This window comes from Podarcis erhardii (assembly GCF_964252035.2).
Source record: "Podarcis erhardii genome assembly, chromosome: Z".
Lineage (NCBI taxonomy): Eukaryota > Metazoa > Chordata > Lepidosauria > Squamata > Lacertidae > Podarcis > Podarcis erhardii.
Window position 1 is genome coordinate 37,939,593 of NC_138504.1, and position 16,502 is coordinate 37,956,094.

General features: G+C 42.2%; 1 protein-coding gene across 1 annotated transcript in view; it reads left to right on the forward strand.

Annotated features, from left to right (window-relative positions):
* Positions 1–14,568: 14,568 nt before the first annotated feature.
* Positions 14,569–16,502, forward strand: part of ADAMTS13 (ADAM metallopeptidase with thrombospondin type 1 motif 13) — a gene marked incomplete at its 5' end in the record, with an annotated part of 44,251 nt that continues 42,317 nt past the window's right edge. Inside the window, one exon of the mRNA XM_081848458.1 lies at positions 14,569–14,760. Coding sequence (XP_081704584.1) covers positions 14,686–14,760 — 75 coding nt within the window. The remainder of the gene's footprint in view (positions 14,761–16,502) is intronic.

Below are 16,502 nucleotides of genomic sequence, written 5' to 3' on the forward strand. Positions count from 1 at the left end.
CCCCTCCCCCCCCACTTGCAAAGTTGCACTCTCATAAGGTTTAGTTGTGTCAGGAGCACCGGCAGCACCCTTGTGCCACCCTTCAAAAGGCAGACAATATGGATCTTCTCAATTTTGTGCCACCTTGGCTGGGTGACCTGAGCAGCGCTCTGGTTCTGTGTAGGTAAGTCCAAGGCTCTGGCAGTGTCCTAGAGCCCTTCTCTCCTGCCCAAACCTGGGCAAGCAACTACAGTGTTACCTCAGGTTACATACGCTTCAGGTTACAGACTCCGCTAACCCAGAAATATTACCTCAGGTTAAGAACTTTGCTTCAGGATGAGAACAGAAATAGTGCTCCAGCAGCGTGGCAGCAGCAGGAGGCCCCATTAGCTAAAGTGGTGCTTCAGGTTAAGAACAGTTTCAGGTTAAGTACGGACCTCCGGAACAAATTAACCCGAGGTACCACTGTACTAGATTTCACACTTGGGGAAGGTGGTGCCAGGGCTCTGGCATGCTATTCACCTCCAACAGCCACACAAAATGGATGCACTTTGTAATCTTTCTTAAAGTGGCAGCCTCTGGGAGGCCAATTTTTGGCACCCTCAAGTGGATCTTCTCACCTTTGTGTGGGCAAGCCCTTACAAGGCTTCCAGCTTCAGGAAGGCAATGCCAGGATTTTGGCAGCATCCCAGAATCTTTCCTGAAATGGCTGCCCCCAAGTGGAACTTCCTAATTTTGCAACTAGGGCTGAGCAATTTCAACATAATGATATGTCACTAGTTAAACATGGCAATATACTGATGCAACACACTGCCCATGGACTGCAAGAAGATCAAACCTATCCATTCTTAAGGAAATCAGCCCTGAGTGTTCACTGGAAGGACAGATCCTGAAACTGAGGCTCTAATACTTTGACCACCTCATGAGAAGACTCCCTGGAAAAGACCCTGATGTTGGGAAAGATTGAGCGCACAAGGAGAAGGGGACGACAGAGGATGAGATGGTTGGACAGTGTTCTGGAAGCTACCAGCATGAGTCTGACCAAACTGCGGGAGGCAGTGGAAGACAGGAGTGCCTGGCGTGCTCTGGTCCAGGGGGTCACGAAGAGTCGGACATGACTAAACAACAACAAAACACTGGTTAAAATAAGGATGGGACTATGCAGAGGCGAATGGAAGGGATGATGTGCTGGGAACTGCTATTACTTAGGGATCTAAAATTTATAAAATCGTACTTACCTTTAACATATTGTTACAACCTTTATTTTATGGTACAGATAATTTTAAAATTCAGACTTTTTCTCTAAATTCAAACCTGTGAAAGTAATTAGTAGCCTGGAATTCAAAGTTAAAGTGGGAGAATATTTCCTAAGAGACACAAGGGAGACACACAGAAGGAAGGGGACAAGGGAGGAATGAGGCTTAAAAAACCAGGCAAGGGTTATTTTTTGAAATAACCCCAGTTTAGGGAAGTAAATAAATAGAGCATGCTCTCTCTCTCTCTCTCTCTCTCTCTCTCACACACACACACACACACACACACAGATTTCCAAAGTTTTCATGTCTGGGACACACTTTTTAGACATACATCATTTTGAGACAGGTTAAATGAATCCTTTTCCACCCCCCAGGAAAAAAGGGGGGTGAGTGTTCAGGTGACAGGACAAACTTACACATTGCGACACACAGTTTGGAAAGCTCTGCACTACAGCAAAGCTGCAATCGCATTTGTTTTACTCAGCTGTGGGAAGGTGCTGTTCGGGCTCTGACAGTTTCCCAGAGTCCTTGTGTTGCCCTTCCAAGGGCAGATAAAAAGGATCCTTAAAATTTTGTGCCACCTCAGCTGGGCACCCTGTGCAGAAAAACTGCCCATACTGCTCTGGCTCTGGGAAGGAAACTCCAGGGCTCTGGCAGCACCCTAGAGCCCTTCTCTCCTTCCCACAGCTAGGCAAGCAGTTACTGGACTTTCCGCTTTGGGGAGGTGGTGCCAGGGCTCTGTGCCGCCCTCCAAAAGCCACACAAAATGGATGCACTTTGTAATCTTTCCTAAAATGGCTGCAGTCTATGGGAAGCTTTGCCGCCCCAAGTGGATATTCTCAAGTATGCATCTTCCCACCTTTGTGTGGGCAAGCCCTTACTAGGCTTCCGGCTTCAATATGGCGGTGCCAGGCCCTTGGAAGCACCTCAAGCGCCGCCCTCTTCCAACAGCCACACAAAATGGACCCAGTTCTTAATCTTTCCTAAAATGGCGGCCAATTTGGCGCCCCCAAGAGGATCTTCTCGATTTTGCAAGGAGGGCTGAGCGATATCTCAGCTTTTCAACATTGTGATATGTCATCGCGATATATACTGATACAGCACCATGTCCGTGTCTGAAATATGAACGGAGATATGTAGAGATGAACAGGGTTACGTGCCGGCAACTCATACTACTTAGGGGTCTAAAACTTATTCATTTTAAATTACGCTTAAGAAATTGTTACAACTGTGATTTTATATTACCAATAATTTCTAAAATAATACATTCTCTCTAAAATAAAAGCTGTAGAAGAAATTATCAGCGTAGATGTCAAAGGTAAGGTGAGAGAAAGTTCCCTAACAGAGATAAGGGAGACACAGATGGGGGGGGGGCAACAGGAAGAAAGAGGCTTAAATAGGGCAAGAAATATTTTGATTGTTTTAAACTCAGCATTAAATAACTCCAGTTTATTTTTCTACCAGAGTAGTGAAGGCTGCCAAGCGAACCACAGTAACATGCCAGGCTTTGGGGAGGGGAGGCAGAAAAGGCTTCCTACTCTTGCAAGAGCCCCAAATTTTGTGCCACCTAGGCAGGGTGACTCTTGCTTAAAAACTGCAGGCTCCAATTTGGCTCTGGGAAGAAAACTGGAGGGCTCTGGCAGCACCCTAGAGCCCTTCCCTGCTTCCCCAAACTGGCCAAGCAGTTACTAGACTTCCAGCTTCAGGAAGGCAGTGCCAGGGCTGCAGCAGCCTCCAAGAGCCCTAGCATCGCATTCCAACAGCCACACAAAATGGATGCACCTTGTAATCTTTCCTAAAATGGCTGCAGTCTATGGGAAGCTTTGCCGCCCCAAGTGGATATTCTCAAGTATGCATCTTCCCACCTTTGTGTGGGCAAGCCCTTAATAGGCTTCCGGCTTCAATATGGCGGTGCCAGGCCCTTGGAAGCACCTCAAGCGCCGCCCTCTTCCAACAGCCACACAAAATGGACCCACTTCTTAATCTTTCCTAAAATGGCGGCCAATATGGCGCCCCCAAGAGGATCTTCTCAATTTTGCAAGGAGGGCTGAGCGATGTCTTGTTTTTCAACATTGTGATATGTCATCACGATATATATACCGATACAGCACCATGTCCGTATCTGAAATATGAACGGAGATATGTAGAATGAACAGAGTTACGTGCCGGCAACTCATATTAGTTAGGGGTCTAAAACGTATTTATTTTTACTTACACTTAAGAAATTATTACAACTGTGATTTCATATTACCAATATTTCTTAAATCTGCACCTTTTCTCTAAAATAAAATCTGTGGAAGAAATCAGCAGTACAGATGTCAAAGATAAGATGAGAGAATGTTCCCTAACAGAGATGAGATAGACACAGATGGGGGGGAGGCAAAGGGAGGAAAGAGGTTTAAACTCACAATTAAATAACCCCTGTTTATTTTTCCATCAGAGTAGTGGAGGCTGCCATGTGAGCCACAGCAACATGCCAGGCTTTTGGCAGGGGAGGCAGAAAAGGCTTCCTCCTCTTGCAAGAGCCACCAAATTTTGTGTCACCTTGGCAGGGTGTCTTTTGCATAAAAACTGCAGGCTGCAGTCTGGCTCTGGGAAGGAAACTGCAGGGCTCTGGCAACCTCCTAGAGCCCTTCGCTTCTTCTCAAAACTGCACAAGCAGTTACTAGACTTCCAGCTTCAGGAAGGCAGTGCCAGGGCTGCAGCAGCCTCCAAAAGCCCTAGCACCGCATTCCAACAGCCACACAAAATGGATGCACTTTGTAATCTTTCCTAATATGGCTGCGGCCTGTGGGAAGCTAGGATTTGGCGCCCCCAAGTGGATCTTCTCAAGTATGCATCTTCTCACCTTTGTGTGGGCAATACCTTAATCGGCTTCTGGCTTCAGTATGGTGGTGCCAGGCCTTTGGAAGCACCCCTAGCACCGCCCTCCCAAAAGCCACACAAAATGGATGCACCTTGTAATCTTTCCTAATATGGCTGCTGCCTGTGGGAAGCTAGGATTTGGCGCCCCCAAGTGGATCTTCTCAAGTATGCATCTTCTCACCTTTGTGTGGGCAAGCCCTTACTAGGCTTTCGGCTTCAGTATGGCAGTGCCAGGCTTTTGGAAGCACCCCTAGCGCCGCCCTCTTCCAACAGCCACACAAAATGGACCCAGTTCTTAATCTTTCCTAAAATGGAAGCCAGTGGGAGGCCAGTATTTGGCGCCCCCAAGAGGATCCACTCAATTTTGCAAGGAGGGCTGAGCGATGTCTTGCTTTTCAACATTGTGATATGTCATCGCGATATATACTGATACAGCACCATGTCCGTGTCTGAAATATGAACGGAGATATGTAGAACGAACAGGGTTACATGCCAGCAACTCATACTACTTAGGGGTCTAAAACTTATTCATTTTAACTTACACTTAAGAAATTGTTACAACTGTGATTTTATATTATCAACAATTTTTTAAAATAATACCTTTAAAAAAAAAGCTGTAGAAGAAATCAGCAGCATAGATGTGAAAGGTAAGGTGACAGAAAGTTCCCTAACAGAGATGAGGGAGACGCAGATTGTCTGTGTGGCAACAGGAGGAAAAAGGCTTAAACAGAGCAAGATTTATTTTTATTGTTTTAAACTCAGCATTAAATAACTCCAGTTTATTTTTCTACCACAGTAGTGGAGGCTGCCATGTGAGCCACAGTAACATGCCATGCTTTGGGGAGGGGAGGCAGAAATGGCTTCCTACTCTTGCAAAAGCCCCAAATTTCGTGCCACCTAAGCTGGGCTTGCTGTGATGAAAACTGCAGGCACTGATCTGGTTCAGGGAAGGAAACTGCAGGGCTCTGGCAGTGCAACTCTCTTCTCCGCAATGCTGCACAAACAAGTACTAGACTTCTCGTTTTGGGAAGGAGGGGCCACCCTAGCGCCACCCTCCCAAAAGCTATACAAAATGAATACACTTTGTAATCTTTCCTAACATGGCACCCTCTGGGAGGCCAATATTTGGTGCCCCCAAGTAGATCTTCTCAAGTATGCATCTTCTTACTTTTGTGTGGGCAAGTCCTTACTAAATTCTGGCTTCAGGAAAGCAGTGCCAGGGCTGCAGCAGCCTCCCAAAGCCCTAGTGCTGGCCTCCCACAGCCGCACAAAATAGATGCACTTTGTAATCATTCCAAAAATGGCAGCCTGTGCATGTCCAATATTTTTGGCGCCCCTAATTGGATCTTCTGATTTTTTCATCACCTCACATTTTGGAATGACTGCAATAGCCTAGCACTATGTAAAAACTGACTGAAAATAGTGTAAAGTACCTCCAGAAGAATATATCCTACAACAAAAGCAGGTTCTATACGCAATATATTGACAGACTGAAATGAGCATCTTACATAAGCATAGGTCAGAACGGAAAAGGGCAGTGCGATGTTTGCTTTTGAACAGCACGATATGTCATCAGTTAAACATCACTATATACCACCAATATAACACCATGTCTGAAATAAGGATGGAACTATGTAGAGCCAAACGGGGTGATCTGTTGGCAGCTGCTACTGCATAGGGGTCTAACCTTTATATATAAAAAATTCTTACCTTTAATATATTGTTACAACTGTTATCTTATAATGCAGATAATCCTAAAATTATCATCTCTTCTCTAAAATTTAACCTATAAAAGTTATTAGTACCATAGGTATCAAAGCTAAGATACAAGAAGGTTCCCTAACAGCCAGGAAGGAGACACAGAGACACATGCCCCCAAAGAAGGGGAGAAGGGAGGAAAGAACCTCAAACAACTGAGGTAGGTTAATTTTTTTTTAATAACCCCAGTTTTGGGAAGTAAATAAATAGAAAGCAGAGGAATCCCACCTTCCATTTATCTATTCTCTCCCCACCCCCACCCCACACAAGTGCAAAGCTGTAATCTCATGAGGTTTACTTGGTGTCAGGGGCTCTGGCAGCATCCCAGAGCCCTTGTGCCACGCTTTCAAAGGTAGAGTCTGGGTGCCCTGGGCAGAAAAACTGCCAGGGATACTGCCACAACTCTGGCTCTGGGAAGGAAACTGCAGTGTCCTTGAGCAGCTCCCTCCTCCGCAATGCTGCACAAGCAAGTACTAGATTTCCGGCTTTGGGAAGGTGATGCCAGGGCTCTGGCATCCCAGAGCCCTAGCGCCGCCCTTCCAAAGGCTACACAAAATGGATGCACTTTGTAATCTTTCCTAAAATGGTGATACAACGAGGCTGGGCGATGTCTGCTTTTCAACATCGTGATATGTCACTACCTAAACATTGCGATATACCAGTACAACAGCATGTCTGAAATAAGGATAGAACCAGAGCATTTTTTCTAGAATAAAGTGGAGGAACTCACCATGAAACGTTTTGTTTGTTTATTGCAGCCCTAGTCGGATTGCCACCTTCCCTGCCCAGTACCTAAAAGTAAGGTGTGGTTAATAAATTCAAGCAGACAATGATCTGAATGATCAAGCATTGTGTGTATATCCATTCTAGTCCTCCCAGACAAAAAAAATTAATAAGAAAAAGGTAAGGGAATTCAGCTGTTCCCCAAGTCCCTACTTAAATACCGCCCCCAATGGATCTATGTAGATGTGAACAGGGTCCTGTGCTGGCAACTGCTACTACTGAGGGGACTAAAACTTGTAAATGTTTTCTTACCCTTTAAATATTGTTACAACTGTTATGTTATATTACAGTACATGAAAATTTAATATTATCACCTTTTCCCTAAAAATAAAAAAAATCTGTAGAAATGATTTGCAGCATAGATATCAAAGGTAAGATGAGATAATATTCCCTAACAAACATGAGGGGAGAAGGGAGGAAAGAGGCTTAAACAACTGGGACAAGTTGTTGTTTGTTTTTTTTTACATAACCCCAGTTTAGGGAAGTAAATAAATAGAGGAATTCCACTCTCCATTTATTTACCTCCTCCCCCACTGCAATCTCATAAGGTTTAGTGGTTTAGTGGCAGCACCCCAGAGCCCTTGTGCCACCCTTCCAAAGGCAGACAATATGGATCTTCTCAATTTTGTGTCACCTTGACTGAGCGACCTGAGCAGCGCTCTGGTTCTGGGTAGGGAAGTCCAAGGCTCTGGCAGTGTCCTAGAGCCCTTCTCTCCTGCCCAAACCTGGGCAAGCAAGTACTCTGGCAGCATGCCAGAGTCCTAGCACCGCCCTCCATGGATGCACTTTGAAATATTTCCTAAAAAGGGTGCCTCTGAGGTTTTAGAGAAAAATTTAACTGTCAATGAGAGAGAAAAGTTTCAGGAGGAGACAGGATTAACAGTGGTTAAGAAAGTGAAATATTTAGGGGTTAATATGACAGCCAAAAATGTGAATTTATATAAGGATAATTATTAAAAATGTTGGACTGAAGTGAAAAAGGATTTAGAAATATGGAGAAAAAGCCCAGAATAAAATTTAAAATATTAACCAATGCTAAAGAAAGAGGGGGGTTTGCCCTGCCAGACATGAAGTTATACTATGAATCAGCAGCTTTCTGCTGGATTAAGGACTGGCTACTTCTTGAAAACACTGACATTCTGGATTTGGAAGGGTTCAACAATGCATTTGGATGGCATGCATATTTGTGGTATGACAAGGTTAGAGCTCATAAAGCATTTAAGAACCATATTGTTAGGAAAGCAGTTTTTAATGTCTGGATAAGATACAAAGACGTGTTAGAAAACAAGACCCCAAGGTGGTTGTCACCTATGGAAGCTAAGGCTCTGAAAAAACTCAGTATGGAGGCCAAATGGCCGAAATATTGGGAGATATTAGAACAGGATGGAGATACATGGAGATTGCAGAGCTTTGAGAAGCTAAAAGATAAAGTGCGAGACTGGTTACATTATTACCAAATCAGAGAGGTTTTTAACATGGACAAGAAATTAGGTTTCCAGGTGGAAAAATCGAAATTAGAAACGGAATTGTTAGAACCTAAAACTAAGACACTGTCAAGAATGTACAACTTGCTGTTAAAATGGAATACTCAGGATGAAATGGTCAAATCAGCTATGATTAAGTGGGCACAAGACATTGGTTATAACATTATGTTTGCTGACTGGGAACGGTTATGGACCACCGGTATGAAATTTACGGCATGTAATGCCTTGAAAGAAAATATTATGAAAATGATTTACAGGTGGTACATGACACCAGTCAAGCTTGCAAAGATATATCATTTGCCTGATAATAAATGTTGGAAATGTAAGGAAACTGAGGGAACATTCTTTCACCTCTGGTGGACGTGCCCAAGGGTAAAGGCGTTCTGGGAAATGATCTATAATGAGTTGAAAAAGATATTTAGGTATACCTTCCTTAAGAAACCAGAGGCCTTCCTTCTGGGCATTGTCGGTCAGAAGGTGTCAAAGAAGGATAGAACTTTTTTCATGTATGCAACAACAGCAGCAAGAATACTCATCGCAAAGTATTGGAAGACACAAGATTTGCCCACCCTGGAAGAATGGCAGACGCAATTGATAGACTATATGGATCTAGCAGAAATGACTGGCAGAATCCGAGACACGGGAGAATAACAAACAGAAGAAGAATGGAATAAATTTAAAGATTATCTGCAAAAACATTGTAAACTATATGAATGTTAATGTGATGCAGGATATTGAGACAATGTGGTATTAGTGACAAAGCTGAAAGGAATGTGCAAAGATGTTTTATAAGTAACAAGTAAAAGAACCACAGCTAAGTTAACCTAAGGATGGGAGATTAGAAGATGAGTGGATAGCAGTAGGAATGGTTAACTCAAAAGAAATTAAGATACACCAAACCAGTTAAAATAGAGGAAAAATCTGCTGAAATTAAATTGGAAATTAGAAAACAGAAAAGGGAGATGTGAGGAAGTCCAGAAAGAAAGATGTATGAAACTAAGAGTTGAACTTTTATAATTTTGTTTAATTTTTGTTTTTTGTTGTTTATTGTTTGTTGTTGTGTTGTTTTGTTTTCTGTGTTATTATAAGATTTGTTGAAACTTTAATAAAAATTATTTAAAAAAAATAGAAATATGGAGAAATTTGAAGTTATCATTATTAGGCTGAATTGCTGTGATAAAAATGAATGTGCTGCCAAGGATGTTGTTTTTGTTTCAAACATTGCAAATTTTGGATAAGATGGATTGTTTCAAGAAGTGGCAGAAAGATATTTCTAGATTTGTTTGGCAGGGCAAGAAGCCTCGAATAAAATTTAAGATATTAACTGATGCTAAAGAAAGAGGTGGATTTGCCCTGCCAGACCTTAAACTATATTATGAATCAGCTGCTTTTTGCTGGCTGAGAGAATGGCTGCTTCTTGAAAACACTGACGTGTTGGATTTAGAAGGTTTTAATAATGTATTTGGTTGGCATGCATATTTGTGGTATGATAAGGTAAAAGCACATAAAGCGTTTAAAAATCACATTGTTAGAAAAGTATTGTTTAACGTTTGGATAAGATATAAGGATTTGTTTAAAAAGAAAACCCCAAGATGGTTGTCACCAATGGAAGCAAAGGCACAGAAAAAACTCAATATGGAGGCCAAATGGCCGAAATATTGGGAAATTTTGGAACAAGATGGAGACAGAATAAAATTGCAGAGCTTTGAAAAATTGAAAAATAAAGTGCGAGATTGGCTTCATTATTACCAAATAATGGAGGCATATAATTCGGACAAAAAAGTTGGCTTCCAGGTGGAAAAATCAAAATTGGAAACAGAATTGTTTGATCCAAAAACTAAGTATTTGTCAATAATGTATAACTTGTTGCTGAGATGGAACACTCAGGATGAAATGGTGAAATCAGTTATGATTAAATGGGCACAAGATGTTAGACATAACATAATGATGGCTGCCTGGTTACAGTTATGGACCACAGGTATGAAATTTACGGCATGTAATGCCCTAAGAGAAAACTTAATGAAAACAATTTACAGGTGGTACATGACACCAGTCAAGCTTGCAAAAATTTACCATTTGCCCGATAATAAATGTTGGAAATGTAATGAGATTGAAGGTACATTCTTTCACCTTTGGTGGACATGCCCAAGGATTAAGACATTCTGGGAGATGATTTATAATGAAATTGTAATGGTTCTAGGGGGTTGCTCATGCGTAAATTGCCGCCACTCTTGGCTTGGTTGCCTGGTTGAACCCTTTCTGTCTGGACAGCCCTTCACTGCGTGGCTGTCTCAGTCGCTGGCAGAATCCGTCAGTGGGCGTTTCTTAAACTTCTTCCAGCAAAAAAGTTCTTTGACGCCAAGTCTCCTCCTACTCTCCCTGCGCGGAAGTCTTCTGCGCAGGGAGGGGGTGGGCAGCAGAGCACCTGTGCTCTCCCCACTAGTCTCTGTTGAAGAGTCCTGGAGCCTTTTCTCCGATTCCCCTATCTGCCCCCCTTCTCTCCTGGTGTTACGTTGATTTCCTTCGCCAGCAGCTGGGCTGCCTCTCTCCCTGCTGGGACCCTCTCCGGCATCCCTCTGGAGCCTTCCCTCCACCTCTGTCTCTGATGGCAGTTCCCTGACAGAAATGAAAAAGGTATTCAAATATACCTTCCTGAAGAAACCAGAGGCCTTCCTCCTGGGCATGGTCGGCCAATTGGTGCCAAAGGATAGAACGTTTTTTATGTATGCAACAACAACAGCAAGAATACTCATCGCAAAATATTGGAAGACACAAGATTTACCCACCCGGGAAGAATGGCAGATGAAGTTGATGGACTACATGGAATTGGCGGAAATGAATGGCAGAATCCGAGACCAGGGAGAAGAGTCGGTGGAAGAAGACTGGAAAAAGTTTAAAGACTATTTACGGAAATACTGTAAAATTAATGAATGTTAGGAAAATGTTGGAATGAAGTTATGTGGCTTTAGTAGAACTGTTATAAGGAATTAAGGATAAATAGATTAATAGAGTATTAAAGGGAAAATAAGGTTAGAATGTGTTAAGATAATTATAGGATTAAAAATAGAGGAAGATGGAAAGGAATTGCTGGAAAAATTAATAGAAGTGGAATACAAAAAGGGAGGTGTGAGGAGGTCGCGGAAATAAGTGAATGAAAGATAAGATATTGAAAATATTTGATGTGTTTTAAACTGTGTTTGTTTTGTTTTGATAGTTTAATGTTAGTGTTTTGTTAGTGTAATGTAGTGGTTTTTTTTTGTATTGTATTGTATTGTATTGTATTGTATTGTATTGTATTGTATTGTATTGTATTGTATTGTATTGTATTTATTTTTTGTAGTGTTTAAACTGTTGGAAAAGGTAATAATTTCTTTTTTTAAAGGGTGCCTCTGGAAGGCCAATATTTGGCACCCCCAAGTGGATCTTCTGAATTTTGGAACACTTCAGATTTTTGGCTGACTGAAATAGCATAGCACTATGTATAAAGCAGAATTGGAATGATGGACTGAAAACAGTTAAGAACCTCCGGAGGAACATACCTAAAACAAAAGCAAGTCCTACATGCAATATATTATGTCACAAATGAGGTACTGATACTTGAAAAGGCAGGAAGATTGACAGACTGAAATGAGCATCCTACATAAACATAGGTGATAAAGGAAAAGTGCTGCATCCAGGGCGGGGAGATGTCTGCTTTTCAACATTGTGATATGTCACCAGCTAAACATCATGATATACTGCTATAACAGCAAGTCTGAAATAGGCATGGAGCTATGTAGAGGCGGATGGACACATAATTCTTAAATTAGCAGCTTTTATCTAAAATAAAAGCTGTAGAACTAATGAGTAGCACAGATATCAAAGGTAAGGTGATGGAACGTTCCCTAAAAGAGAGGAGTGGGCACAGAAACACACACACAGGAGGGGAGAAGAGAGGAAAGAGGCTTAGAAAACAAGACAAGTTTATTTATTTTTAACTCAGTAAATAACACCAGTTTACTTTTTCATTGGAATAGTGGTGGCTGCCAAGCAAGTCTCAGCAACATGGGAGAGGGGGAGGTGAGGCAGAAAGGGCTTCCTGCTGTTGCATGGGCTTAAGCAGAAGTCTGGTGTCAGGAGATGTGGGGGAAGTAAATAAATAGAGAGAAGAAACCTACTCTCCCTTTATTTACTGCCGCCACACAAATACACCTGATTAAAGCCTTGATCGCATAAGGTTTATCCTCCCCAAGAAGGATAAAATGTGCAGACTTTGGTAATCTTTTGAAGCCAATATTTGGAGCCTCCAAGTGGATCTTCTGAATTTTGCAGCCCCTCAGATTTTTTTGATTACTGAAATAGCATAGTACTATGTAAAAAGGAGAACAGGAATAATGGACTAGAAGAAGCATTAAGTACCTCAGGAGGTATATACTCTACAATAAAAATAGGTCCTACTTTTTCACCATTTTTTAAAAAAAATATTTTCCAAATTATTATAAATCAAACCAAATTAATTTAATTTACTACAATTTCTTAAAATCGGGTTTCCTACTCCTGTTCCAAACATATGGTCGTCGTCATTTCCTCACATAGTCACATCATTTCTTATTTAGAGTCCAGTTCATATGTGCACATGGTATCCCAGGCAGCCAAGGAGACATAGGTACAGGAGTGTTGAATATTCATTAATTCCTCATTCTACTTAGAATAGGGAGTTCTGTTTATCAGAATCCCCCTTACGCTTGAGCAATATTGTGCAGACTGCTCCATGCATGGAAACTTAACATCCCACAATCTAATATCCTAGTATCCCAGTGCAGAATAGGAACTGCTCAGAGTTCTTAAAAACAGGAAGACTCAACAGGATGATTGTGATGATGCAAAATAATTTATTGCCATCTCTATGACAACCATGGAACTTGTGAGGAAGGAGACTATTATGATGTCATCATGTAAGATGGAAGTGTAGAATAAGAACTACTCAGGGAGGGAGGGGGTAGAAAGAGAAATAAATTAACTCTTCTTGGTGGTACCTGACCGTTCTCACTGGCTCCCTTTACACAGCAGTTGGTCATATTCCCTACAACTGTAGGGGCAAAACCTATATTTTTGAAAAGGATAAAGTGGAAGAAAATTTTTTTCCTGTCCTCCCAGCCTATTTAAACTAGGCTAAAACTCTTCATTCAACATCCAGTTTTCTACACTAGGGCTTTGATTTTAATATTGAAGTGTATTGTGTCCCATGAGCCCCAACTACCATCCAAAATGGTAAAGCCTAGAGTTTACCACCTCATCAGTTGTTGTAGGAACTAGGCCTAGAAGCCTTCAAAAGGCCAACTCAGAAGAACATTTTTGATGCCTTAATTGCTGAGCCCAACTCAAAGTACAGGCTGTTCTCTTGAAAGCTGTAAATGAAATGTGGACAACCATTGGCCTTAGGGTCCACATAGAGTCTCATTTTATGCATCCCACATGTCTCCTGAATTTAATCCCTTTTCTTGCATCCTAACAGAGCTTTTCTTTTCATTATTCACCCCAGCTTTGTTAAATGTCTCCCCATCTTAATATATAGTTTCAGAATGATTGGAAGGAGCAGCATTTTATTTGATAAAAATAAATTTGTGTGTGTGTGTGTGTGTGTGTGTGTGTGTATTTCTTGCTTGCACAGCATACGGGGGGGGGGAGTAAGGTGTAATGTCCCCCCAAAGTCTGAGAACAAATTGATAGTTTCTACCAGCAGTGTGGAGAACTGGAGTCTATGATATATGAAACCAGAGAGACAAAATTGTCCTGGGTTATCTAATCCAGAATAAAAAACTGCCCTGTTTCATTTTTCACTGAGGCTACCTCAAATTAGTTTTCAGTTCTATGCAGATGTACTGCAAAGGTGAGGAGCCCCAGCCTCACCATCTCTCACTGGAGAAGGGTGGATGGGAAATGTGCATAAAGATGAATGTATTAGTGAAAATAACATACAGAAACATTAGGAAAAAATGCTTGCAAAAATGTTTACACTAGTCAAAACTGCAGAGAAATATGTGTTTTAATACAAGAAATTGGCACTACAGTGCTGTAGAATTTTTGTGAGGGGTTTTAAAAGTTTGCAAACTGCTTCATAAATATGGAGAACTTGATTAAAAATTGGAAAAATGAGAAACTGAAATGACCAAAATTGACAAGAGCCTTCCATCCCTGGTTGTCACAAACCAGGAATCTGCTTGAAAGTAGAACAAATGCCTCTTCCATCCCCCTGCACTCCTGGGTTTCTCTTTTCTGTCTTGTTTTGCTGTGTGTGCATTTTCAAAATAACCCATCCCAAAGCTCCTATTTCCATCACTGATTGTTTGGCTGAGGCCAGTCTGTGCAAACATTGCACAAGCCTTCCTCCGCCCTTCAGCTCCTTTGGCAGAGCCCCCAGCTGCAGCAGAAAAATACCCTTTCCCCTGAAATGCCCCACCTCACTTGTTTAAACTCTCTGCCGTTTGTTGATTCTGCTCCATGACACGAAAAGGCCAAAAGGAAGCCCAGAGTTTCTCACTTGTTCCAAGGTGTACATTGTAGATCCTGCTGGTATCATCATGACCCTAAATACCTGGGTGGTATTTTGTGCAGCGTTCCCCTTGGGAGTTTGCTGGCTGTCAAGAACCCAACAGGTAAGTTTGACCTTTAGAAAAACAGGGCTGCAAGGGGAAGAGTTCGTTTCCTCCTGCAAAAGAAATACTTGAAGGAGTTGATCCAGCTCTTTAAATGAGACTGTGGGGTAGTTCAGTGGTAAACCTCCATTAATTTGCCCTCCTCAGCTTTGAGCCTGCTCCCTGCTCCCACATCTCTATGAATGGCACCATCTAGTCAGCAGTTTTTGCGTGGCTAGTTTCACGCATGGAAAGAAGCACTCAGTCAGATACTAGGTTGAAAAAATATATAAGCCCACATCATTGCAGTGGGTGGAGGGGGAATGTATTGCTGTAGTGTTATCTCTGAACAAGACATTTAAAATTTATTTATTATGGCACTTGGACTTCTTTAACCAGAGACTTGTCAGAGCAGCTTACAAAGATAAACACTAAGATGGCCCCAGCCCTCAAGTATCACAATCTAAAAACACACACAGCACACAAGGAAAAAACAAGAGGGAGGGAGGAGTAAAAAGTTCAAGCACAAGTCCTTTCAACTGCAGTTTTTATTTACAGCCAACGTCAGCGGAGGTTCTGGCACGCTCTCCAATACTCCTCAGATGAAAATAGGGACATTTCTCCCCACCTCCCAAGTGACTCTCCTCAAATCCCCATTCCACCCCCCCCCCCCAGCATTTCCTATCAGAAGAAGGGTGGGTGCCATCACCACTTCACCAATGGGACACAGCACACACGCCTTCCGCCTTCCTGGAAAAAAACACCTTAATCTTGATTTGATTTTATTCTTTGGTAGATTTACAAAAAGAAAAATACACCAAAAATATCACAGATTTGCAAGGGATTATGAGGAGGGAAAACAAACCTTTTACAAGCGACACAAACTTACATAGAATGCTAGGCGTGCCTTTGGGGTAAGGGCTCCTGACACTTGGCTCCTTTTAGAGCTGGGCTATTTTTTTGTTAAGGGTCCTGGCTATTTAGTTTCTATGTCAACACAGTATCTGTATTTGACCTCTTTAGTTACACAAAGGCCTGTTCACAAAGGTAGCCGCTAAGGAGACAACTGTCAGATAATATAGGGACATGCCAGACCAGTCCCTATCCTCTTGACAACTATGGGTTCCCAAGTCCTGCTTTAAAATCATGATCAATGACACGCAAACTAGCCATCTCTTAAGCAACACACACACATCTTTCATTCCAAATATGTGACTACACTTTCTTGCTTTTAAAAATGGCCCTCAAATACACCCAACTTAGGAGGGTGGGTAGGGATTGGGACCCTCTGTATTGCAGTTTCATCAGGCAGGCTGTCATCTGAAGAAGGCCCCTCTGGTTTACCCCTCATAGTACCCAGGTTCCCTGTCTGCATTGGAGGGGCTGCTCTATCATCCAACCCCACTTCTTCAAAGGGCATCCCATCAAGCCAAGAGTCATAGAATCATAGAATCATAGAGTTGGAAGAGACCACAAGGGCCATCGAGTCCAACCCCCTGCCAAGCAGGAAACACCATCAGAGCACTCCTGACATATGGTTGTCAAGCCTCTGCTTAAAGACCTCCAAAGAAGGAGACTCCACCACACTCCTTGGCAGCAAATTCCACTGTCGAACAGCTCTTACTGTCAGGAAGTTCTTCCTAATGTTTAGGTGGAATCTTTTTTCTTGTAGTTTGGAACCATTGCTCCGTGTCCGCTTCTCTGGAGCAGCAGAAAACAACCTTTCTCCCTCCTCTATGTGACATCCTTTTATATATTTGAAC